General features: G+C 49.6%; 1 protein-coding gene across 1 annotated transcript; it reads right to left on the minus strand.

Annotated features, from left to right (window-relative positions):
• LOC149372355 (phosphate-regulating neutral endopeptidase PHEX-like) lies at positions 1–26090 on the minus strand. The gene is made up of 8 exons (XM_089582011.1): positions 25437–26090; positions 24176–24394; positions 19248–19549; positions 17776–18084; positions 16120–16331; positions 15130–15466; positions 12619–12921; positions 1–442 (listed from the first exon to the last, which is right to left on the minus strand). Exons 1-8 carry the CDS (start codon positions 25947–25949, stop codon positions 304–306), a joined length of 2334 nt encoding a protein of 777 aa, XP_089438137.1. The 5' UTR covers positions 25950–26090; the 3' UTR covers positions 1–303.
• Positions 26091–26205: the final 115 nt, after the last annotated feature.

The following is a 26205-nucleotide window of genomic DNA, read 5'->3' on the forward strand; positions in this document are numbered from 1 at the left end:
TCACGTTCACGCACTCAGATTTTTTATTTCTATAAAGATCAAATGCCGGAAAATGACCCCAGTGAGCCACCAAGGATGCAATAATGTATAATTTCAAAAACACATTTAAGTTGATTACATAATACCGTGAACGTACAGGTTGCAAGTATACACTCGAAGACCTGCAGACACCTCAGACTTAGTGTCAGGTTCCCCGTCGCATGAGTCTAGCAGTTTGTCCGGATAGAGTGTCCTCATTCCTCCGACAAGTCTGTGCCCACTGCTGTAAGCGTGAGCGCAGCGGAGTTGAAGCCCTGGAAGTCGTTACGCCGGAGCCGCCGCTCGGTCCTGGCCCAGGCAACGTGGCGATAAGGCCATGCTAGAGGAGGCGCTGCAGTTGAACACCTCCGCGAAGTCGGCCATGTTCCGCAATGGCACGTTGCACAGGTCCCTTGGCGAAGGCCTGCGGTGCAAAAAGCGGTTGTTTGCAGGCTAATTGTCTTGCAGGAGCATCGGCTCGCCACGTGATGACGCAGAACACAAACCGGGAAGCGCGGGCCATTGCAAAGGTCTGAAAGGTCTGAAATAACTTATGATTCGCTCCTGTGTCAAAGATACAATGGTCGCTGGCACGGTTCAATTAGTCCATTAGCAATCAATCCACGCTGTATCGATATTACAGGTATACTTACCTTAATGACTAGATCAAGCTTGACCTTTGACAGCAGTCTTTCCATTTCATCTGAGATAGTTTTCTGTGTGAACCAGTTAACACTCGTTAACAAATTTTCTAGACTCTGAGAAGGCACAAAACTTTTTTCGAAATATGATATACCTGATTGCTTGATCTTTTTGTTAGTTAAGGTCAAATAGTTTGAGGCCACTCACTGCATGAATTATCGACCAGGGACTGCCGCGCTCACGCACCGCAACTAGACACATCATCATTATCATCAGCCTGACTACGCCCACTGCAGGGCGAAGGCCTCTCCCATGTCACTGCCATGGCCCCCTGTCCTTTGCCAGCTGCGGCCACCGTATCCCGGCAACTTCTTTATCTCACCGCTCATCTAACTTTCCGCCCACCTCCCGGAGTACATCGCGCCAAGCGCTGTTGGGATGACTGCCAATGAAGATACAGGAATGCCTATACTGGAGATCTCACTGGGTACTGGAGATCTATACTGGGTTCTCACGCAGCTTCCACCCTCTTCGTTCGATGACGTTCTACGTCACACCTGCGGTAACTCAGGACGTTCCACGTCCGGCGCTTATGAACGTGGGTGGCGCTGATGAACACTCTCAAGGTTGTTTTTTCTTCTGCTTTTCTAATCAATTAGCTTTAAGAGATGACATGTTCAGTAATATTCTAAATTGATCAACACCACAAAATAAATAAATTAAATAAATATATATAAAAAAACCCTGTGCCCCTTGGTTTCTGTGGCTGTTGGCTTCTTTCACTCTCAAGGTTAGGTTACTTGTAAACATAAATACCCCCGAAAGCAGAAGATTTGACAGCCGTCGCCGTAGCTCAGAGGTAGAGCACCGGACGCGTAATTCGGAGGTCGTGGGTTCGGATCCCACCGGCGGCATGTGGTTGTTTTTTCTTCTGCTTTTCTAATCAATTAGCATTAAGCGATAACATATTCAGTAATATTCTAAATTGATCAACACCACAAATTAAATAAACAAATTAAAAAAAATCCCCCGTGGCCCTTGGTTTCTGTGGCTGTTGGCTTCTGTCATATTTATAACGAGCCCCTCATTCCCCTTCCCTTGTTTGCTTAATTGTCTAGCGAGGGCCTCGATTCTGGCAGCCTTGACGCCATAGGAAGCAAAAGAGGGTTCTCACGCAGCTTCCACCCTCTTCGTTCGATGACGTTCTACGTCACACCTGCGGTAACTCAGGACGTTCCACGTCCGCCGCTTATGAACGTGGGTGGCGCTGATGAACACTCTCAAGGTTAGGTTACTTGTAAACATAAATACCCCCGAAAGCAGAAGATTTGACAGCCGTCGCCGTAGCTCAGAGGTAGAGCACCGGACGCGTAATTCGGAGGTCGTGGGTTCGGATCCCACCGGCGGCATGTGGTTGTTTTTTCTTCTGCTTTTCTAATCAATTAGCATTAAGCGATAACATATTCAGTAATATTCTAAATTGATCAATACCACAAATTAAATAAACAAATTAAAAAAAAAAATCCCCTGTGCCCCTTGGTTTCTGTGGCTATTGGCTTCTGTCATACTGGAGATGGTACTGAACTGCTACAGAAAGCCATTCGGGAAACTCCCTTGCTCCGGCGGCTCCGCGAGCTACTGCAGGGTCTAGACCACATAACCGATCCTGACGCTCCCGATAAAGCGCGGCAGCCGGCAGTCTTCGTAGCCGCTAATGTCAGCGGATCTGCATTTCTAAAATCGCTGCAGCTTTGTTCGACTACCATTAGAGAGTTTTAGCCCCACCATACGGTAAACACGGTAACTACGGCAACTGCTACCGTACGGCAGATGTGGCTGGGCAAGCCTGGGAATGGTAGCAACGGCAACGCGTCACGGTATTTGCCGTACGGCCGTCCGGTTACGTTGAAACGGTCTATTATTTGTGCGTAACTGCTTCGGCCTTCTATCGGCGCATTACCGGCTTGTAACCACGGACGCGTCAAAACAGGCACTTTGGCGGAAACCACTGAACAATATAGGTCCCCGTACATGCAACTTGCCGCAACTCTTCCAACTTCCGGCAGTACAGAAACACGTGACAGCGCTTGCATCTGTTCGATATGCGACAGCTGCAGGAGGCGGAAGTTCTGCACAAACAACATCCGCCCAGAAGGGATTCCTACGGAACGCCGGAGCAGCCATTTGCAGATTACACGAGCTTCGGCGCATTTCACCGCGTGGGCAACCGGCTTGCGTGCGTTGCGTCCTGACGCCTACGCGGAAGGATGGCGACGTCACGCCTGATTAAAGGCCGTTTGGGTGGTACCGGTGCTACCGCGGGCCGACTCTTTCGCCAGAGCCTCGCAGCCTGCCGCTTTCACAACTGTCTCATGGAAAGTTATGATGCGTCTCGTCGTATTTCCCCGTCATTAGAAGAGATTGTCGGCGAAAGTATGGAACAGTATGCAGTTAAAGCGGTCTGGGGAAGAGGCAGTGAAACTGCAGCGTTTCTTTATCTGTCGTCACCATCATCATCATCAGCCTGACTACGCCCAATGCAGGGCAAAAGCCTCTCCCATGTCTCTCCAATTAATCCTGTCATTTGCCAGTTGCGGCCATCGTATCCCCGCAAACTTGTTAATCTCATCCGTCCACTTAACTTTCTGCCGCCCCCTGCTAAGCTTGGCTTCTCTTGGAACCCCCTCCGTTACCCTTAAGGACAAGCGGTTATCTTGCTTTCGCATTACATGCCCTGCCCAGTCCCATTTCTTCTTAATTTCGACTAGGATGTCATTAACCCGCGTTTGTTCCTTCACCCACTCTGCCCGCTTGAGGTCTCAACGTTACACCTATCATTTTTCTTTCCATAGCTCGCTGCGTTGTCCTTAACTTACGCTGAGCCCTTTTCGATAGCATCGGAAGGTGTGGCTCGATTTAACTTGAATGTTTATACTATAGCAGGTACTTCTGAGCCAGCCACAGCTTACCCCAGCAATCGAGCTCATTCTAGTCAAACGTATATAGAATCGGCATTTGACCTGCACCATGACTAAGAACTACGGGACATTCCTTGTACATTGATCTCTCATATTGCCTGCGCTAGAGTTCCCTTTTTTACTTGTTTACACCAGTTAATCTGTTGCCACGACCAGGGTTCGAACCCGGCCGCGGCGGCCAGGTTTTAATGGAGGCATAACGGAAAGGCCCCGGTGTTCTGTGCGATATCAGTGCACGTTAAAGATACGCAGGTGGTCGAAATCATTCCGGGCTCCTCCGAAACGGCACCTCTTTCGTGTGTCCACCGAGATATGAGTCCACCGAGATATGAGACAATTACTGCGCCGTTCGTGTGTCCACCGAGATATGAGACAATTACTGCGCCATTTCCTTTTGACCAAAAACTAATTTCAATTTCAACTGTTAAGTTCTGTAGGTGAGCCAGGTGCCAAATTTAGGGATGGGCCAGCTCCCAAATTCTGGGGGTGGGTCAACTGCCAAATTCTGGGAGTGGGAAAATGGGACATTTTGGGAATGGTCCAGCTGCCAAATTCTTGGGGTCGGCCAACTGCCATATTTTGCGAGTCCTTAGGAATTTCAAATCTGACGGTGCTTTCTTGAGTTCACGTGATCATTATTGCGTCATATCCCAACTGACCAATCAGGGAATTTCGTTACGAAAAAACCGGGTGGTTTTTGTAAGACGAGACTCGACACATGAGTAGCGGGAGTAGGTGCTGTCCAGCTCGGACCTCGAAGACCAAACTCATTATAACATGTAAAGCATAACGTGCTACTATTGGAAGTACTACATGCATGGCGGTGTGCTACGTCCAGCCTCAGCGATTCTCAAGCAAAATAGCAATAGACGTCGTCGCACTTCCCTTGTAAAAAACGACGTGTGGTCTTTACGCGCTTATACCCCTGTCACACAGGCACTTTCATAGGCTATTGATTCGACAGCCTTCGAGATTCTTAATCGCCATCGAATTCGAAGTTGAGCCGCTACTACACGGCGGCAAGCTCGATCGCCGTCAGGATTCCTTCCTCTCACACCAACATGTTGTGGCGCCACCGTGCCACGAATAATTTTGCAAGCGTGCAGGCAACCAATTTAAAAGTTTAACCTGAAAAAGGTTAAATAGAAATGTATATTAGCTAAAGTAATATTTATCACTCTTGAAATGAATTTTGGACAATTAAGCCGCATAACATTAATGCACTTTTGAGGATGCTGGTGTCGTTTGTTTTTGTATCCCTGGCAACAATGGTGTTATTCTTGCTGCAGCGTTCTGCACCCCGGCGTGCACTTTTTTAGTGCAATATCACTACTATGTTTGTTAGTAGCTATTTATTAATAAAATAACAATGGAAGGAAAAAATGTTGCTAGCCGCTGCATCTACCATCGAAACCTTAGGCATCCGAGCTCCGACTAGCGGATAGAAAAGGACAGGGAGAGGGCAGGAAGAGGGAAAGAAAGGGTGGAGCGATAGTAAGAAAGGATAAGGGTAGGGCGGCAATATACACTATGTACAAATAGAGGATATGGAAGCACATGTGGGGTGCTGCGCCGCGCATGGTTGTTGAAAGTACGCGGTGCGCGGGCGTGCAAATTGCTTGGGGTCGTGCAAATTGCCACAAACCCTGCTTTGTGGCAGGCCGCCCATCTGACCACTGAGTTGTGGGCAATCTGCAAGCTACGTTTTTGAAAGCTGCGGCGCGCGGATTGTCGCCTTTCCGTTTCCTGCCGCGCGGTGGCGCTCGCCACGCTGTTTGTCTATGTTTGCCCGACCAGCGTGCCCCTTCGCGTCAGCGCCATCGTCGCCGCCGCCTGATTTGGAGCAGCCAGCAGATATCAGCATGGAAGATATCAGCTCTCCTGTGCCAGTTGTTGGCAGTGACGCATATCTTACAGTATACAAAAGCTTCAAGCAAGGGTGCCTAAAGCATCCCACCAAAAAGATGCTAGAGTTTACCAACACTGTAAACAAAGTAATCTCGATTTATTTGAAAGAAGGTCCCGTTTTTGGGGACATTTTTTGGGAGGTGCTAGGCGAGCTGGAATTGCAAAACCCTGCTCGGCTTGGATGTGCAGAGCATATGGCCACTTTTACATGCCAAGTGCTGCATTTTGTCATAATGACACGCATGCGCTTCTATGCGAGAGACGTGAACCGCCGGCTGGAGAACAGAGAAAAGGTTGTAATTGCAAATAAAAAAAGCTCGCCTTCTGTAGCCATTCCCTCCGTGCTTCCGACTTAGTGTGTCTGCATTTAATGCTTGTCTGTGTTCAATGAAATTAACATTCTAAAAATGAAAGTGCAGGACGCTGCTCCCGTCTGTGCGATCATTGCAAATAAAAAGCTCTTCTATAGTTGTTCCCTCCCTGCATCCAGCTAAGTGTGTCTGCATTTATACTTGTGTTCACTGAAATTGGCATTCTAAAGAACGTGCAAAACGCTGCTGGTATGTGCGGTAGAGCTGTGCACGGGCCGCAAATTTCAGCCCGCGCCCGGCCCGAGCCCTACACTATACTGACGGAGGCCCGGCCCGGCCCTACACTGAAGAAACCTAAGCCCGCCCGGGCCCGGCCCGAGTTGAGCCCCTGCCCGGGTCCGGCCCGACATGCAAAACTGAAATTGAAGTGACGATGAAACAGAAAGAGATAATTTAAGGAAAATCAGTTTATTTCAATGTTTTTAAAATGCTTGGCTCTCATGGTCTAGAGGAAAATTAGTGAGTATATGCAAACACGGCGCATGTAGAGAGTTATCATTTCAAGTTATTATGTAAAAACAACAAATCGTCCATTGATGACGGCTTGAGACAAGTGCGGCGCTCCTGCATAATGAACCCGGCAGCGCTGAAATTTCTCTCGCTGCTTGAACTGGTAGCCGGAATGGCTAACACTTTCTTGGAAAGAAGAGAAAGCTTTGGGTACGTCGCTGCCTTGCTTCTCCAAAACTATGATAGCTCAAACTCTGAGCAAAGGGTCGACTCTGTGGCCAAGTACTCGCTCAGCTCGTCTCTTTCTGCACTCCGATTGCTGGAGCCACGCAGGAGCAATCGCGATCGCGAAGCCCGGCCGGCCCGTCCGAGACAAATATACCGTGGCCCGAGCCCGGCCCGGGCCCGGGTAAGTAGACTTCCGCAAGGTCCGAGCCCGGCCCGCGGGCCGGGCCGGGTGCGGGTTTTCGGGCCGGCCCGAGCCCGTGCACAGCTCTAATGTGCGGTGCTTCGTTGATAACATAGCGCGGAATATCGTGACTGATCTAGAAGTGGAACATCGCTAATTTTAACCTTTCATTAATGTTTCGTGCATTCTCCCGAATAAATATTGATAGCTTTACTTCAACATACGCATATCATCAGCGCTAGGTCTTCCTCGTAATTTGCAGCGTTGAATTTGCCGCATGCGAGTGTGTGAAAATTGATTTTATGGTTCGGGAAGGTTGGTGCGAGGCACAGGCTATGTTCACGGGTAGTCACGTGATCGATCCCCCCCTCCCCCCCCCCTCCCCCCACACACACTAAAATGTCCAGGATAAACGTCGCAAACGCGATGCGATAAAGCGCAATGCAAACGATTGGTTTTTTTTGCGAACTGGCATCAGCCTGCTCTTTATCTCACCCTTACTAGTCAGGCGAAACAGTTCTGAAGTTTCAACGTGAAAGCTCCAAAAGTACAGCAAATTTGAGTTCGACGTGTTCGCTCCCAATGTTATCGCGGATGAGAACAGGCGGAGAAGGCTGTCACAGCAACTGCCAAGCGCGAGCGCTCCGGCGGCCGACATAAAGCCTCTTTAGGCCGACATAGGAAACCTTCAAAAGCACATGAAGGCTCCCTAGGCCGACAGCAGCGCCGCGTGGTGAGTGGAAGCGGACGGGGGCCGCTTTCTCGGGCGCGGCTCGGGGGAGCTTGAAAACTGAAAGGGATCTAAAAACGTTGATCTGCAAGGTTTGTACACCTGGCAGGCTTTCACCTGGGTCAAGGCCTTCATGGTAAATGCCTTCCGGGTAAAGGCTTTTAGGTAGAAGGCCGTTAAGCCAGTAAGATCCTTAAGTGCTTACCGTAACTAGTGCTACAGCTATGCTGAGCCGTATGGTCATGTTTTTTAAGAAAAGAAGTTGTATATTTAAGAGTATCTCAGTATTTTTCAGAGATTATGCTGCTCTCTTTTTTTATCCCCCAACGCGCGGCTGCAAGGGCTCCGCATGAGATCGCACGCAGCCGTCGCCTCGAAGGCCCTCAAGATTTCGAGAGAGCTCCGCGCTGCTTTTGACTCGATGGCCATCGCAGCCGCCTTCGAAATGACTGTGTGACAGGGGTATTATATAAATGCTCCTGCACTCTAAGCCAAAAACGACAAACTAAATATTTGCTACACTTTAAACTAGAGCACTGCATGGGCCTCAATCTGAGGCCCAAGCCCGGCCCAGGCCCGCGGCTTCAAGCCCGTGCCCTACCCAGGCCCGCTAAATTATCGCCCTAGCGAGCCCGGCCCGGCCCGTGAATCCCGGAGTGAAGCACAGCCCAGGCCCGGCCCGTTTCACAGTAACGCTTGAGATTTACTGCTCACTCTGAGCAAGTAGACTGCTACTAAACCGATAAGACTCTGGCCGACAAAGGTTCTGAAACCAAAGTTTGGCTTGCAGAAAGTTGGTTCTTTTTAACCCAGCAGGAAGTGATTAAGAGTAGTGCTCGCCAGGCCCGTCTTTCGGACAGTGATCTCGTGTAGGTGCGCAAAGATAAACTCGGAAGTTCTGAGAGCCAAATAATTTTAATCAGTTATATTTTGCCGCCCGGAAGTATAAACATTAAAGCTGCATAGCAAGCAGTGGGATGACATTTTTTTTAGTGAACGCGGTCCCACAGGTTGAACTCATAGCCCAACTGGTCGCCTTTCAGCAGAAACGAAAAGCTAAAAGGCTTGAGTATTTCACGGTGTGTGTTTGAAGACTATAAGCGTCCTAAACTAATATGTTCTTCCCGAATGCATTTCTAATAGTGTATAGGTATGTTTTGTGATGACGAACGATCAATGGCCGATTAAGACCGGTTGAATTTTACTCTTACTGGTGGAGCAGAAGGTAACGCGCGAACCACGTGATAACTTACAGGCACTTGTCATGACAACCAGGCCGAAGAGGCGAGGGGGGTTAGATGCGGTTACGAGATGAGATTTACAATCTCTCGCGAGGCTTTGTGGCTATTTCATTTACGAGACGTTCCGGTCAGCTGTTCAAAAAGAAAACCAAACGTGCTTTAGTTTGTGAATTTTCTCATATGAGAAAAATATAGCTATAAAATAAAAGCTACGTTTTTGGGGCTTAAGGGCCCAAGGGGAGTCAGGCTGTGAGAGACACCGAAGCAGATGGCTCCGGATCACTTCGACCGCCTGGGTTTCTTCAACGAGCAATGATACTGCAAAGTACATGGCTGTCATGCTTGCCGCCCAAATAGAAATGCGGCCGCCGAGGCTAGGAGCAATCCCTGGTTCCCCGGCTCAGTAATCAAGCGCCTTGACCACTAAGCCACCGCGGCGTGGAAATAAGGAAATAAATAAGTCAATGAATAAAGCTATAAAGCTTAGTTTTTTTCTCAGCGCATACTACAACCCATAGCTCATCAGTGTCGCTGCTCCAATGCCGCAGTTGTGTACTTCACACTGTAATAGTGAATGAATAGTCGGACAGTAGCCGTTTCTATATGGACCCAAGCCCGGCTCGGGTCTGTAGCTTTAAGCCCGAGTCCGGCTCGGGCCCGCAACTTCAGGCCCGGCCCAGGCCCGGCAAAACAGATCATGTCCCGGCCCGGCCCGCGGGCCGGGCTTTCGGGCCGGCCCGAGCCCATGCATGTAGTGCACTACTTTAAACCAAAAGGAGTAAAAGTGCCTCAAGGGTTCGTCCCTCGTTAGTAACTGCGTCGCTACATCCATTAATCCCTTAAAACACTGCTCCCTCAGAGACTAATTGCAAAGAGACATCAGTCACAGTTAACTAATCGTTCGTCTTGAGGATATAGTGCTACTGCTAGCCCCGCTTTACAATTAAAGTCTGGTTTTGTTCATGGGGTTTAACAATTTCGACCACCTGGGGCTCTTTAATTTGCACTGACACCTCCTGCAATAAAAGAGAATAAATCGCGAACTGACGCAAAGCTAGATTATGAATCATTCCGCAAAAAGTTGTTATTCCTCAATACTGACCTAATCTATCATGAAGATGTTAATATAGAGTTCTCTAACCTGATTACCACCCTTGTGGATCTAATAAAAAACAGTAGCCGAAGTACAACAGCCACGAGGCGTTACAAGCCAATTTGTCCGTGGATGACAGAAGAAATTTTGAACGTGTTAAAGAAGAAGGACTATTGGTATCATAAATGGCTACATCATAGAACTAACCAGTATTACTTGTACCAGTTCAAATGCGAACGTAATAAATCAGTGTCGTTAATGAGAGCCCGCAAAAAGGAATATTTTGCACGCCGAATTAAAGCCGCCACTGGCAATTCAAAGGAAATGTGGCAAATTGTAAATGAGGTGACACATAACTTTAAAAAACGTTCCATACTTCCCTCCAATGTGACTGAGCAGACAGTTGAAGAATTTAATACATTTTTCACCAAGGTTGGCCCTGATCTAGCATCGAAACTTCCTGATATAAGTACTAGCAGTGATCTTCCGCGGCCAGTTTTAAATTCTTTCGTTCTGCGCGAAGTTGAATTAGATGAAGTGATGTGTGTCGTTATGGATTTAGCAACAAACAAGGCGGCAGGCTACGATGGCATTCCTGTGAAGCTAATTAAAGAAAATATTGATGTTCTAGGACCCATATTATGCCATTTATTCAACCATTCAATACTCAACAGCACATACCCATCATCCCTAAAGATAGCACGTGTTACTCCTGTATTCAAGGACGGCGACTCCTCTGACCCTTCTAGTTACAGACCTATCTCTGTACTTAGTGTTATTAATACCATATTCGAAAAAATTCTTTACAAACGTATTCATCAGTTTCTTGAGAAATATAACATTATATGCCCAGAGCAGCACGGATTTCGCCCACAGTACTCCACCAGCTCAGCAGTCATCACTCTTACCCAGGCAATTAATGATGCTTTACACAATAACAGACTCGCAGCAATTATCTTTCTGGACATTAAGAAAGCCTTCGACACAGTTAACCATGACATTATGCTAAATAAACTAAAAACATATGGATTTCGCGATAAGGTGCTTGACTTTTTCTCTAGCTACCTCACAAACCGCCAACAAATTGTTTCAATGAAATCTTTCTCGTCATCCCTTCAGCGCCTACACACAGGGGTTCCCCAGGGGTCTACTCTTGGTCCGCTGCTCTTTTTACTGTACGTAAATGATCTGCCCAAGGTATTAGCTTCATCCAAAGCCATCATGTATGCTGATGACACTGCCATTGTAGTTACTGCTCATCATACGGTCGAACTTGAAAGCATAGCAAATATAGAACTGGAAAAAATCTCTGACTGGTTTCTCACAAACAAATTAACAATCAATGCTAAGAAAACTAAATACATACTGTTCCACTCAAAGAAAAAATCAATTCTTTCAACTGATATTACATTAACTATTAACCAGTCCCAGCTTGAGTCAACAAATAATTTTACATATCTTGGAGTCACACTGGATAAACATTTACACTGGCAACATCATATTGAGGCGACTTGCACTAAGATGGCTTCCGGTTGTTATGCTCTTCTCCAGACGCGCGAATACTTTGACATCAATATCCTCCGTGTCCTATACTTCACATTAATACATACTCACCTTTCATATTGCATCGAGTCGTGGGGCTGGACGTATAGCACATACCTAGAGCCTATTAAAAAGTTACAGAAGCGAGCACTTAGAATAATTTCATTTTCTAGTTACACTGTACGCAGTAAGGCACTATTTACTAAACTACGCGTATTACCCCTCAATTTACTTCGTGAGAAAAGAACTGCTGAATGTGTCCATAAAATAATAACAAACAACCTCCCGTTTGACATATCAATATTTAACATCCCGCCACTTCCAACACGGAGCCGCACGTACGGCAATTTTAACTTGCCAGTGAAAAGAAATGTATATGGAGAGCGTCTCCTAGAGTTTACGGGCGTAAAAGTTTGGAATAATCTACCACATGACCTAAAGACTGCCTACAACTTCTCCATTAGAATAAAAAATTATTACCTTAAAAAGAATGACACACTTTGAGTTCATACTTTCATTTTTTAATAGTCGTCTTAGATATTTGCCAGATATTATTTGCATGTAGCCGAATCCTGATACCTTGATTTATTTACAGATTTGTACATTTGCGTCTATTCTAAGGATGTTTGTGATTAAAAAGTGTGCACTGAAATCATTTTATCCTGTTCTTGTGTGTTGTACCCTTGTGATGCTTTGTAAATACTTAACAGCTATTTTCCCTTCGCTTTTTGTGATGCCTTAATTTTTGTATAAGTTCTACGCGTTTTGTTTGATCTAAGTTTCTTAGTTTATATAATCTGTAATATATGTATTTCTTTTGTTGATGCTCTTACAAGTGTTGAGAGTGATGTATAGCATTCTTTATACTAACTTACTGTCTTTATTTTGGTACATTGTTGCCTGCATGTTTGTATACCTTTTTTTCCATTGGACCCGTTACTAGCCGTTGGCTATGGGTCCGGGCAGTGTTTGCGTACATTTTTTGCAACAAAGACCAATAAATAAATGAATGAATGAAAAAAAAAAAAAAAAGTACACGGGTCTCTAGAATTTCGTCTCCATCGAAATACGACCGGCGAGGCCGGAGGACTAAGTGGTGCATTCAATCCCATTTACCGAGTTTAGGCTTAAAGTGTAGGAACACCAAAAATCAATTTTAGGCTTAAAGTGCAGAAACGCTAAAAATCCGTTAATTCGGCGGAAAGTTCGCGGTGAACGGTGGCAGCGTGCACGTGCCTTTCGGGCTGCTCCTCGCTGGAGCAGAGAAAGAAGCAGTAGGCGACGAAGAATAACCTGTCGGCGTCGCCCTCGGAAGGCAGGCCGGTCTTTAAGCCGCCGACCCGGTCGTCCACCCGGCGAGCCCGGAACACGTCCCACGAGAGACGCACCGAGAGCGCGGCTCGCCACAGTTCCTCGGAGCCCGGCAGTCCGAGGCAGCGGGTGGTGTTGCGGAACGACTCGCGGCTCTTCTCCGTCCACCAACTGGAGCGGACGCGCTGACCCTTGGGGTCGTAGAACTCGCCCTGGGGGCCGACCACCCTGCATCGCCACGAGCATCCCGTGTACAAATGTGCGCGTGGCTTTAGCTGTCCCAGAGAGCGTCATATATAAATGAAGTACGCCTGCTGCAAGCGGCACGCTGCATACTTTGTGTGAAACGTTTCTCCACTTCTGTAACATGCATAGGCTCGTCGCTGGACAGGAGGAGGGAAGGATGGAAAGGACAAGCTCTATATTCGTTGATGCTTTCTTTCCGCTTTCTACGGGTATTCAAAGTGCGGAGAGTCTTGTTTAAAAATTCCGTTCAAAGCCTGTGGACAAACAAACGTTTGTACACCTAAGTTCACCGGCTTAGCGCATTAGTCAGCGAAAGCTGTCATTGCTTTGGTTCAGCTGTTTAGCCCTGCATTTAGCCGCGGAATCTACATCGTCAGCCGTAAGAGAAAGCCTATAGCCGTACCAACGAGAATCTCCGAAATCTGAACTAGCCGACAGTCGTCACGATGGCAGGACTGGTGCGCGTCTCTTCGTTCATCGTCTACGACTGCATCGATTAGGCGCACCTTTGGTTTCATGGAGATCGGCAAATGCCAGCAGCACCCTGCAGGCAATGGATATCTTGCTTCGGGACAGACGCCAAGTGAGTTTGCTTCAAAGGCCGTCAGTACTTCCAGCTTTCGACCAGAGTCCGGCGCCGTTCATCTGCCCGAATAGTACCTTCCTTCAGAAGCGGGCTTACCTCCAAACAAAAAGGAACTTGACGGTATACAGAAGCTGAATTCAAGAAGAGGGCTTAGTCATGCTGGTGTGCGCATGTTGATGGAAACGACTGAACAGCGCAAACAGTCGGTACGGAATAGAAGAAAACACATACATGCGGATGTATCTGTGTTCTTTTCTTCCGCCCCGTCTGTTAGCGCTGTCCAGTCGTTTACGTACATAAGCTGTACTATCGCGCTCAATATGAGTTGCAACGCGCGGTCATCGACCGGGGATCGTTCCGTGGTGTGCCTCCTCCAAACAGTCGCTCGGAATTCTGGAAGAAACTTTTTCCAGAGCGGGGGTGCTGTTGTTTCCTGGAACAGCAGTTTCTCCCAGAATTCCGAGCGACTGTTTGGAGGAGGCACACCACGGAACGATCCCCGGTCGATGACCGCGCGTTGCAACTCATATTGAGCGCGATAGTACACAACGGCTAGATTTCGAGCAGCCATCGACCAAACGAAACTGCGCAAAACTCCTGGGCCGGATGGACTTACATATGAGATCTTCAAGAATATCGAATGCCCCGCATTAGAGTGGCTGCTTGGGGCTCTGAACATCGTTTGGACCTCTGGAGATGTCCCAATCTAGTAGAAACATGCTGAGGTGGTGCCTACATCCTAGCAAGTTAGGCAACATTCACTAGGTAGTGCTTACTAGAACGGATGTTAGCTATGCGGCTCTCATGGTAGCTGGAACGGTACCACACGTCTCAGATTGGCTTTCGCCCTCACTTGCACACTCAGAACCGGTTCTACCACCTTTCAGGTATGGAGGCAGATTCCACAGAATCCGCATGTGTCTGACAATGGACGTTCATAATGCCTATGACAACGTGAGCCATTCAGCGATCCTGGCCATTGTACATTGGCTTCATCGCTCATCCGTAGTACACAACTTTTGGAGTTGGTTCTTGAAAGATCGTTCCATTGCCACAATCGGCAAAGAACGTGTTGGGCACTTCACCGTACAAACGGGTGTGCCGCAAAGATCCGTGCTGGTCCAGTATTATTTAACACGACGGCTCTTCCCTTGGCAAGGCCACTGGCTACCGTTCCGGATATATTTTATTGGACAGACCAGCTGTCAGTGTTGCACAAAGATTGGCCTGACGCTCTCAGTTGAAAAACCGTCGTGACGGTCGATCATTTCTTGACAACTTGCCCCGGACTTCGAGCGGCACCCAAACTACACATCGGTAGCCAGGGTTACCACCTAGCCGGCCACTAGACACAAGGCTCTGGGAACACTGGTCCCAACACTGGGCCTTGTTGGCATGTATAACCTACACAGGTCTACATATGTACATCTGACTCACTTATTCCGAAGGACACATATGAGCAATAAAAAAAAGTAATTAAGGTCTTGAGGCTGACGCTGTAGAATCCTACATGGCTAAACTTTTCGCTGGATAAACCTCGCGGAGCAGGCATTAAATGCATCCTGCATTGAGACCCGTTAACCGTGCCGCGAAACTTTCCCAACCTCAGCGCCGCGTCAACGAAGGCTCGGCCGAGCCCCGCGAAGCGCACGGCGGCCGGGAAGTCCTCGTGGAAGAGCAGCGGCGTCAGCGCTCCCAGCGGCACGCCTACGGCGTTGCGCTGCAGCTTGACCAGCGGCTCGGTCAGCCGCTGCTGTACCAGGTAGAGCATGGCGTCCTTCTCGCCCGCTGGCACAGGCCGCGTCAGCGCCCCCAAAAGGAAAGGCGCGGAGAGAGCGCGCAGCGACAGCACGTTCAGCAGGAACGGCGTCGCTCGGCGCGGCATCCACGAGGACGAGTTGCTGAGCATCGGCGACAGCGACCGCGTGGACGCGAAGTCACCTGCAGGCGAGATTTCACTCACTCACTCACTCACTCACTCACTCACTCACTCACTCACTCACTCACTCACTCACTCACTCACTCACTCACTCACTCACTCACTCACTCACTCACTCACTCACTCACTCACTCACTCACTCACTCAAATGCTCAGTGCTCAAATGTAGCCTGAGAGCGTCAAGGGGAGATCATGTCGGAAGCCTCCTCCAGGTTGCGTTAGCGTCGAACTTTTGGTTAGACACTGCACTCGTTATGGAAAGAAGCAGAGCCTGAAGGACAGGGACATATTACTGAACACTGGCGCTGACTAGCAAGTGAAGACTTCAAGGCGTATACTAATAGTCTGCCTCAACAACACCAAATTCACGCAGTGTTTTGCGGGTTAGTGCTACATGTACGAGCAGGGATGTGCCTGCGCAGATCAGACGAGGGTAGCAGGCAGTACGCTGTGCTCAGCTCTGCTCTCAGCCTTTTCCGGTTGCTATTGCTAAGACGGGCTTGACAGGAGTGAATTTGTACGCGAATGTATGATGGGCATCACTACGGTCTTTTCTTCTTTCGGCGACGGTTTTTTCTATTCACGAAGTGGGCACACTGCTTCGGATACTTAGCATTGGGATAATTAGCGCATCTTGCGAGGCCTAGGGCAGTACCAGGCAAAGTGACGTTGAGTGCCTCGAGTTTTTTACGGGCTTCGGTGAAAGTAGCCTCGTCCAAGCCCGCGTGGTACATCAAGCGCGTCGGCAATTCGTCCTTGATCAGGTTCACGACGGCTCTCGCATCCAAGGTGTCTGACTTCGCGAACGTGGCTTTCGCTTGCTTTCTCATCACCAAAGCGGCGTTGAGAGCGGTAGGGTTGGCGGACCTGCGAAGCGACATGCGATCAGTAATTGAAGAAGCATATCTTGTTAAGCCAGTTGATGCATGGTAGCCGTTTGGTTACGATTTTTGAGTCTTATGCATCAGTGTCTCTAGATTTGTGCTTCAAAATTTCTTGGCTCCCGAGTAAAGTAACAAGTTTAAATAACTGGTGCGTATCCTACCTCAAAAGTTGCGAAGAAAAGTTGGCTGGTGTTTTAGCGCTGCTAAACTCTAAATATTCTGCGAAAGCACGGTGGGCCACCCAATTTGGGGGTCGACCAAACTCATTCTGGGGTGTCACAAGTCGGTTCCGTACGTGGGTCAACTCAATTTTCAGGGGTGGGCCACACAAAATTTGGGGTGGGCCAACCCCATTTTTGGAGGTGGACCAGTTCCATTTCGAGCCTAGTTCAAGCCTGTCTTTCAACCGAGCACACCCAGATTCACTGGCAGTCAAAATCGGCCAAGGTCATTCCAAGGGCAAATTTCGGGTGTCCTAGACATACTTGGAACATGCGTCATGTGCCATACCACGTGTTGCCATCCTTACCTTTCCTTCACTTCAAGGTAAAATTTCGGGTGGTCCATGCCATATTTGGGTATGGGTCACGTGGGGAACGTGCCACACTACTTATCAGGAACCCACAATTCAATTTTCGTCGGTTTCGGTCAAGATCACGACAAGGTCAAGTTTCAGGTGATCCATGCCGTATTGAGCATAGGCCACGTTGGAGACGTGCCCTGCTACCTCTCAGGAGCCCACCATTCAATTTTGGTCGATTTAAGCCAAGGTCACTTCAAGTCCAATTTTGGCTTATCCATCATGAATTTTGAGCACGCACCATGTCAGGGTATGTCATAATTACATCACTACCTTCAGGTCGATTGCGCAACATTTTCACAGCTGCTTTTACAGCCGCTTCAAATTCAGTCACGTGACGCACCAGGAGGCTTCACTCGTTCTACGGCTCTCGCCGAGAAGTCAGCTAGAAGTGCGTTCGCACTAAAAACGCACAGATAGGCGAAACAAGAAGCTACAGGTCGCGACAGGGAACTACGGGCTCCGTAGTTTGCTCATCCGTGATTTTTTCACCGTTTGCTAAGATTAACGACTCTTGAAATGAACGGCGGCGCAACAAGGACGCTAACAAGTAAGGGACACCACGTGCCCTTTCTTGTTAGTGTCCTTGTTGCGCCGCCATTCATTTCATCATGCACCAACTCGCCCATCAGGCCATTCTTCTTAACGACTCTTGTTAGCTATCATGCACAGCTCATCAAATTAAGTGTATGTAGGGCAGGAAGGATATGAGTTTCACGCGTAAATAGTTTTTCGAATTCGGCGACCGATTAGTTTAGCCTTCCATAGATATCGACGGTCTCAACGGGGCAGAGTTATCACAGGGAAGTGCACGAGTCGCATGGAATGTGCAGGCAGGTATAAGTACCACAGGAGCTGGTGGCAGTGGCCGATCCTCTGGTCGGGCGGCAGCCAGACAGAGGGCGCGTCGGCGTGCGCGGCCCAGTGCGGGTCGTGCGCGTCGAAGCCAAACATGGCCAGAGCCCGGTAGCCGAGGTAGAGGAAGCCGCGCGGCGTCGACGCCAGCAGTACGCCGAGAACCTTGAAGATCACATCTCTGAATGACACGCGTGCCCTGGACGTCCCGAGGTACCTGGACATGGTGTCGGTCCACTGCGAGGCCTCCAGCACACCGTTCAGGGACGCCGCTGCAGCCTCCAAAGTCATCGGTGGGAACCTAACGATCGCCGCCGAAAGCCGCCGCCATAGTGAACATCAGTAACTTTGCATTCAACGTTGGACTGTGGGAGTAGCTGCCAACATGTGCTCGTAGGACTGAAAGGACTTGGCTCCCGCTCGCTCTCCCCCACTCCAGTAAGCAGGTGTTCCAAGGCTCGTGAAAAGGCCTATACAGCTCTCTGCTCTGGCTTCTTGCCGACATATTTTGAATTGGTACTAGTATAGTAGTAGTGACAAGGTAATGGCGTCGATGGCTCTCAGCCATGCGAAGAGAGCGTTTGTAGTGATGGATGGTGTCACCACGCGGGACCCCATCAACATGTGCAACACACATGTTCAATGACATAAAACACGAACTGAGCGCGTGTTCCCTGCTTTGGAAATTGATACTGCCATTAGACGATAATGCAAGCTGACACATAATACACGTACTCATTTCTTTTCTAGAAAGCCTAAGCATATCCACAGGGTCCAGCGGACCGTTAACAAATTGCTGCAAGCCGCTGTCAGCTAATGTGCCGATAGCTGCCTCGCCAGCCTAGCTTGAAAGGTTTAAAAAAAATGTGTGTATGGAAATGAAAACCCATCACGTTTCCCGTAGCACTGCGGAACTCGGAGGGACGTGACGACGCGGCGTCACTTAGCTGGAAGTTCCCGTGCATGCTTGAAAGCTTCACTCAAAAGCTTTCAAGCCGCATCACCACCGAGCACTGAACAGATAGTAAAGTAAGGACTGCTGCTAACGTTTTAAATGCGTCGCAACACTACGGCATTTCTTGGGATGAAGTTAGCACTACACAAGACGAACACAAGTACGCCTTGTCTCATGTTAGTGTCAGTCTATACCTTCTGAATTTACCCCAGGAAACGAGCGCCATCCGCTCAGTCATGGCGTACACGCCAGTGCGCGTACCTATGCATGACATAGTATAAGGAGGTTTAGTAGGAGACAGACAGCTCGCGTGTGAAGTCAAGGGCGCCATTATGGTGGACCGCGCACATCTTCCTCTGTACAGGTTTCAGCGGTTTAGACGAGCGAACATGCTTCCGCCGTGCTTCTGGTCAACCAACGTGACGGCCATGGGCCAGTGTGACGTCGGCTCAAACACAGGCAATCAGAACGCGAGACCACGACCTACGCCATAGAGCCGCTTTCCGCACCTTCCTTCCGACTCGGCGTTGACGGCATGAATGGCGCGCTCCAAGCCGACGACCTCGCGGGCGGCGTCGGCCTTTCCGCCGAACATGGCGAGCGCCTGGGTGGCGTACTGCTCCTGCGCAGACTCATCCTCGAACCAATGCGGCAGCAGAGCGGGCGAGTCAACCAACGTGCGTAGAGCGTGCGTACCGTCGCTCTCCACGTACAGGCGCGCCCACGCCCCAACGCGGTACTCGAAGTCCAACTGCGTGAGGCACGCGCACGAAGGAGGAGGAGGAGGAAGCGCTTTATTAATGCGATAGCATTAGAGTTGTCGCACCAAAACCCCGCCGACATCCGGTGTTACGAAATTCTCTGGTTGGTCGAGAGACGTCACGTGACCTTGTCATATCATCACAAGCTGCCCACCGTGGCAAGTGGTAACGAGGCCAACAGATTGTGAGTAACCTGCCCACCGCACGAGGCAGGTGGCAATTGAATGATCGGTCGAGAGGGGTCACGTGACTTCCCGTTCCACACGACCGTTGCGGTACAGGCCTCGACCCAGGGTAACAAGAACGTAGAGTTCTCGCTTGCGACAATGCCGTTTAAAGGTGATAAAGTCCCTAATTCAGCTTCCGCTGTAAACCTTCTCATCGGTGAGGCACGGGAGGACGGCCAGCTAACGTCACGTGAAAGATAATAGTAGAGGCGCCGATGAAGTCGTATGCTGAGCTGGCACCGACGCTGTAATCATAGAACGCATGAAACCACCTCTATAAAAGTTACAAGCGGTTATAGCCCATAAATGGTCGTTACAACGGGAGTCGTTTTGATCTTTTAGTTATTCTTGGGAGGTGTAAAGGTTACAATTCCTGAGGACAGACGATTTAAACGTTATTTCGGAAGAAGCCGCCGTTTAACTCGTGCAGAAAAACGGCTTTCAAGCATATGTAGTGTACAAAATGAAGCACAATGAATTTTTTTTTTTCTGTTAAGGTCTACAGCGTCTGACGCTCCTAGGAACCCGCTCACATGAAACAATTTTTTTTTTTCTCCAAGCCCTTCTGTCGACGCGGCCATCGTCTGTTAACAGCATGCAGCGCGCAGCAGAGAAAAGGGGGAGGAGCCAGCCTGCTGTCCGGCTGCTGCGCCGTGACCGCTGTGACGTAACATGTGTGCGCACGGAAAACAAATTGTAGAGAAACCTGGGAAGCCCTGCTGCGGAGCGAGGCCCCTGCTTCACAGCAATCAAGACCTCTTCGCCTGCTTCTAATCGTGGAGGTCCCGGCCCCCGTCACCAAGGCCTGCGTGCCGGGGACGGGGAGTAGGGGGCTTCCTTATCTGGCGGAAAATGAAGTTATCATCATCATCATCATCATCATCATCATCACGGCTCCGAAGCTACAATTTTCGCTACGTTGCCGAAGTAACATTCGTGTGCTCGGAGAACACATGGCCGAGGATCCATTCCGGAAGAAAGCGCGACGTCGGTGAGTAACGCCTGCCTGTTCACGCGATCAGCATCGGAAGTTTTCTCGTTTTAAGAATTCTGGTTGGCGGATGAGCTTAAAAGAAGTTTGCGGAGATACGGTGGCCGCAAATGGCGAAATACAGGGTTAATTGGAGAGACATGGGAGAGGCCTTTGCCCTGCAGTGGGCGTAGTCAGGCTGGTGATGATGATGATGGTTGACGAGGAACGTTATCATGTTGATATAGGCGCTTACTCCAGCGTTTCTTAGGAGACTTCACTTCCACTAGTGAGCGGTAACACAAAACCGAGCAGACGCGGAGCGCCTTCTGGTCGATCCGACGGCGTCTGCTCGCTGGTAGCCGAAACAGCCCAAGTGCTTTGCTTTACTTGACTTTAGTAATTTAGTAGGGGGATGACATAAAACTTCATATCGACAACGATCAATTAATAGTCAGATTTTCGAGTGGTTTCAAGTCTTCTCTCCTTCTCATTGACCTTGAGGGTCTGTGAAGTAGCATGTGGCGACTTCCAAAGCCCGATTCACGGCACTCTTTAGGTTTGAGGGTCCGAGCTGGTCACCGCATCTATTTGTTATACAGGCCCGTGGGTGCTAGGTCCGCAAGGGATTCGTATAATTTATGAGCTACATCGGCCTTGGGATGGCCACAGAATCTGCATATTGGAGAATGTGATCCGGGATAAACAGTAGACCATTTATATAGATTGAATATTGTTGTCTCCATGTTACAGGAGCTTCAAGAGAGTTAAGAGGGTATACAGTTGTTTCCAGTTGATGTTGCAAAGGAACATAAAGTAATGTGGGCAGGATAAAAAGAAATAGAAATAATGGTGTAGCGCCCGTACTGATGTAAAGGAACGGGGCGAAAAAGCCAGATATAAACACATGGTGGTGATGATGAATTTTTATGGCGCAAGGTCATCTGTGGCCAAAGAGCGCCATGGCACAAGGTTTCTTTCTTGTACTCAAGGTGGGGTCAAAGACCCGTTTCCCAAGCATTTCACACTGAATAAGCAGAGCACCAGGCCAGGGGAGGCCTTGTACATCAGCGGTGGGTACACGGCGACACTGGGGATCGAACCCCGCACCTCCCGCACGCGAGGCGGATGCTCAAACGACTACAGGCCGCCGCTGCGGTAAACACACCGCTCGGCTGTCTTCTTCGCCCTCGTCACGGGATTGCAGCCTGGCGAGAAATGGCGGCGCCATTCGGACGTGGCCTCGAACGCGAGGAGTATCCCCTTACACGGAGGGAACAAAAGCGAGACTCCGCATAAACACTAGGCGGCCGTACATGGCACGTCTAGGTGAATTCGAGATAGCTCCGGTGCTAGACGACCTGAGCGGGAGAGTCTGGCGCCGACGGGGAGAGCAAAAGGAGGAAGACAGCTTACAAGCGTTGACTCCGAGCAGAAGAGAATTTAACGTGGCCTTGTATGTCTGCCTGATAATGCTGTCTGCCTGACCTGCCTCTCTTTTATTTAGTTGGAGATAGGGTATGGAATACATACTGCGACACACTACCAAGGCGTGTACCAACCTCCTTGTATCAGCCTTTTTCATGCCGTTGCTATGAGTCTTATTAGCCTTACGGTTTGTGCGACGCATGTTTTAAGTTTCTTAGTGTTAACGTTATCACGTTCGTATTGATGTATGTATAGGCCCAGAATTCTAAGTGTTTTGACCGTCGGAATCAGTGCTCCGTCTGTTATTGCAATGACATCGGGTAGGGGATTTCTTTTCCTGTGAGGTATTTTCTTGAGGATCAACAGTTCTGATTTTTGCGGAGAGCAGAAGAGTCCTACCGCTGCCGCATATTCGACTACCACAGCCTCCGCTTCTTGTAAACGGATTTCAATTTCCACATCGCTTCCTTCCGCGACCCAAATAGTATATCGTCTGCGTAGGATGAATGCGACACATTCGAGATCTTCTCCAGCGTCCTTGCCATGAGGATAAGCGTGATCGACAATATGGATTGTAATTAGGTTTGATCGACATTATGGATTGTAATTAGGTTTGTAATTTTGTCTGCTAATTTCGCCCCTAATTCTTCCGACTCATCCCTTGTTACGCGAATATGGGGGTTATCCGGGTTTTGATCTTTCGGGGGGGGGGGGGGGGGGGGGGCTTTTTCTGGCTGGAGGGCTACGCTCACCACTGCCTTGTTCATTATTATTAGAATGTCATTTTGAGTTGTGGTGGAGATTTGTCTCTTGGGTGGGAGACCCCGCTATCCGGAGAGGTAGGAGGTGAAAACATTTTTCGAGAGCTTTAGGTTTGATTTGTGTCAAATTTAAGTTAGCTTTGAGCTGTCTATTCTCTCTCTCTAGGTCAGTTATTCTTTCTGTCCTTGTCTGTACTTTCAGCTGAGTGCGAGGTCTTCTGTGCCCATCTCATCTGTTTATTCAGCTGGCCTCTGGCTGGGCTGTGGGATCCCATCCGATGGGCACCTGAACGCATTTGGACGTCTTGAACGTCTGCAGGACGTCTATGGGACGTTTAATGTTCATTGGGATATACAAGGGTCTACCTCCTCCGGAGGTCATGGGACCGGGGCTGTTGCTGGTGTATCTTCGTCTGTTGGGAGACATTCTTTGTCTTCTCGTGTTGGACCGGGACCTTGATCCTGATCTCGACTGATGTTCGTTGTTCTTGCCGTTGCCGGCTGTTTCATGGGAGTTGCCGTTGGCGCTATCCTTCGATTTTGGAGGGCGAATAAAACTATGCTTGCACCTTCTGTTCCCGATGAAATGAGATGATGCACCTGGGATTGCAGTCGAGAGGATCCTTGGCGGGATGCTTTTCCCCGCAGCAGTGGCACGAGTGTCTTTAGCATTGCACAAACGTCAGCGCGATGTCCTGTTGCACGATAGTTATCTCAAGTTTTAGTCTTGCTTTAGAATGGGAAGCACGGTTATAGGCCCCCGTTAAACTTGAGGGCTCTATCTGTTCTTCGCTTACGTTAGCTAATCCGGACACTAAAAACACCTTATCGCCTTTTGAGTTCTTTCCAGTATAAAAAAAAAAACGATTTGCAAAGCATCCTCTTGTCGAATATCAAAATGCCACTGCCAGCGAACTCCTGCCGCAGTGAACGTCAGATAGGCCGTACACACAATACACGAATAACTTTACATCCGAGAAGCGATCCTCTAGCGCACCTCCTACCATGCACAATATGGTTCACGCACGTGGGGTAGATTTTCACCTCTAAGTATACGCAATTCCAACGGTTGGCAACGTTAGCAAATTATCCTCAGAACATGCGGAGTTCCTGCGGTGTTTAAGGGGTGTAAATGTACCACGTGGCTCACGGAACAAATTATGCTAAATTATGCTTCTATTAGGGAGTGCGCTACAAAACCGTTTACTCCCATATAGGGCGATTTGTGTCCAGTCTGTAGAGACAAAGTGCAAATTCTTCCTCTCTCTCTTTAGGGTGATCCGAGCGCACCTTGGCGATTAGGTTGAACAAGTCTTCGGGCGACAGGGCAGGCGCAGAGACGGGCCACCCTGCGAGTCCCATGTGGCGGTGCATCGCGTGCAGGATGTCCATGGAGCGGACGGAGCCCGTGCTACGGTAGCGCAGGCAGTCTTCGCGCATCTTGCCCAGGCCGCGAAACATGGAGTCGTCCGAGAGCGCCCGCTCCATGACCGCGTCGAACTCGCTCTCCTGTTCGCAAATGCAGCGTTGCGTGCTCGAATCATGCATGGTTCATTGCGAGCGCTGTTGGGAAGCAGAATCCACGCCGCGATAGTACGTCTGAAAGCGACGCATATATTTCTGATGTCTTCACAGCTTCTATTGTCTCCTACCACATGTCTCCTGGAGACCACATATTTAAAAAATCATCGCGGGCAGAAGGTGACGTACGTAGCCACCGGGGAAACAAAGGCGCGTATAGGCATCTGCTTGTGGAGTTAGTGGTGATTCAGCAAGATAACAATATGGTAGCTGCAGCCTAAGAGTGTAATGTCTAAGCTGCTAATACGAACAATTACTGTACCCATCGATTCCGGTTATCGTTTTCCAGATAATGCAGTCATCCACAGCATGTCATCAGGATGAGAATGGTTTATGGTTTATGCGGGTTTAACGTCCCAAAGCGACTCAGGCTATGAGGTGCGCCGTAGTGAAGGGCTCCGGAAATTTCGACCACCTGGGGTTCTTTAACGTGTACTGACATCGCACAGTGCACGGGCCTCTAGAATTTCGCCTCGATCGAAATTCGGCCGCCGCTGCCGGGATCAAACCCGCGTCTTTTGGGTCGGCAGCCGAGCGCCATAAACACTGAGCCACCGCGGCGGCTAAAGTAGAGAATGACCAGTTCCGCATATATAGGCATTAACCTATTAACGCTAGTCTTGTCCATACCCTTAAGGCGCAGCTGAACTCCGATTTCGCCGATCTTTGTCTGAAGCCTGTCTGACCTTGAAAACCGAGCCTCGGACAACCGAAGTGAAAACCTCATTCGCTAACACCTCATTCGCATTTGGCCTATTCACTCTAAATCGTTCACCTTTTTTTGAGCAATGTTGAAGTCTAAATTTTAACAAAGTGGGGACACTTTCTGTACGCGCCACGTATGAGGCAAGTAATGCTTACGCATTAAAAGGGAGAAGTGTCGCCTGTAGGGCGACAGCCTCGCGCCATTTGTCGCGCCTCTATAGCATATGCGGGAACTCTTCCTTTCTCAATGACCTCTGCGACGTACCTGAAGCAGCACCCTGGCCTTGCGGTCCGCCCGGGTTGCGGGGCAGACGTAGGCAAAGAAGTCGTCGCAGGGGTGGCGGCGAGTGCTGAGGGAGCTGGCCAGGGCGCGGTCAAGCCGTAGGCAGGCCGGCTGGCTGCACTGCGTGTCCAGCACGGCTGGGTACACGAGGAACACGACGAGCGCGAGCAGTACGAAGCTGCACACCCACACGGCGAGCCCCAGAAGCAGGGACCAGTTGTCGCCCACGAACATCTCGACGGCATTGCCCGTCGACTCCTCCTCGCCGCCGCGCCACATGAGGCCCATGTCACCGGCGAGCGAGGCCGTCATCGAGTAGCGGCCGCCGGCGGTCAGCTGCCGGCCGCGAAGGAGGGCCGCGCTGGAAGCGCCCAGCGGCATCGGGCTCACCGCGTCTGACAAGCGGATCATCGCCGGCCCGGGGTCGAGCGACGAGCGCTTGCGCGACCGCAGCGGGGTGGGAAGCATGCGGTTCACTGGGGTAGCGAAAGACATCGGGTGGGGTGGCTCGGTCACCTGCAGCGCGTTGTGCACAGCGCAGTCTCTTTGAAACAGCTGCTTCCCTCCACAGGCTTAGGACAGGCTCGCTCGAGATCCAAACGTCTTCTTCTAATGAGCCGAGAAGCGCACGTTTACAGGCTGCGCTAGTGACACGAGCTAGAAGTATCTCTGACGAGGTTGCGCTGCCGCATCCCCCCTCTAAATTTCTATCTGCACAGATCTGGTTTGGCGCTATCTCCCCTCTGTGCAT

This window comes from Amblyomma mixtum, chromosome 1, assembly GCF_055824585.1.
Source record: "Amblyomma mixtum isolate Tamu chromosome 1, ASM5582458v1, whole genome shotgun sequence".
Taxonomy (NCBI): domain Eukaryota; kingdom Metazoa; phylum Arthropoda; class Arachnida; order Ixodida; family Ixodidae; genus Amblyomma; species Amblyomma mixtum.

Excerpts from the sequence above, each read along its gene's own strand:
- LOC149372355 (XM_089582011.1), bottom strand. The coding sequence starts at position 25,949 with ATGTCTTTCGCTACCCCAGTGAACCGCATGCTTCCCACCCCGCTGCGG. Across the intron at positions 24,395-25,436 it reads AGGCCAGGGTGCTGCTTCAG|GAGAGCGAGTTCGACGCGGT; the intron begins GTACGTCGCAGA and ends ATTTGCGAACAG. Across the intron at positions 15,467-16,119 it reads ACTCAACGTCACTTTGCCTG|GTGACTTCGCGTCCACGCGG; the intron begins GTACTGCCCTAG and ends TCTCGCCTGCAG.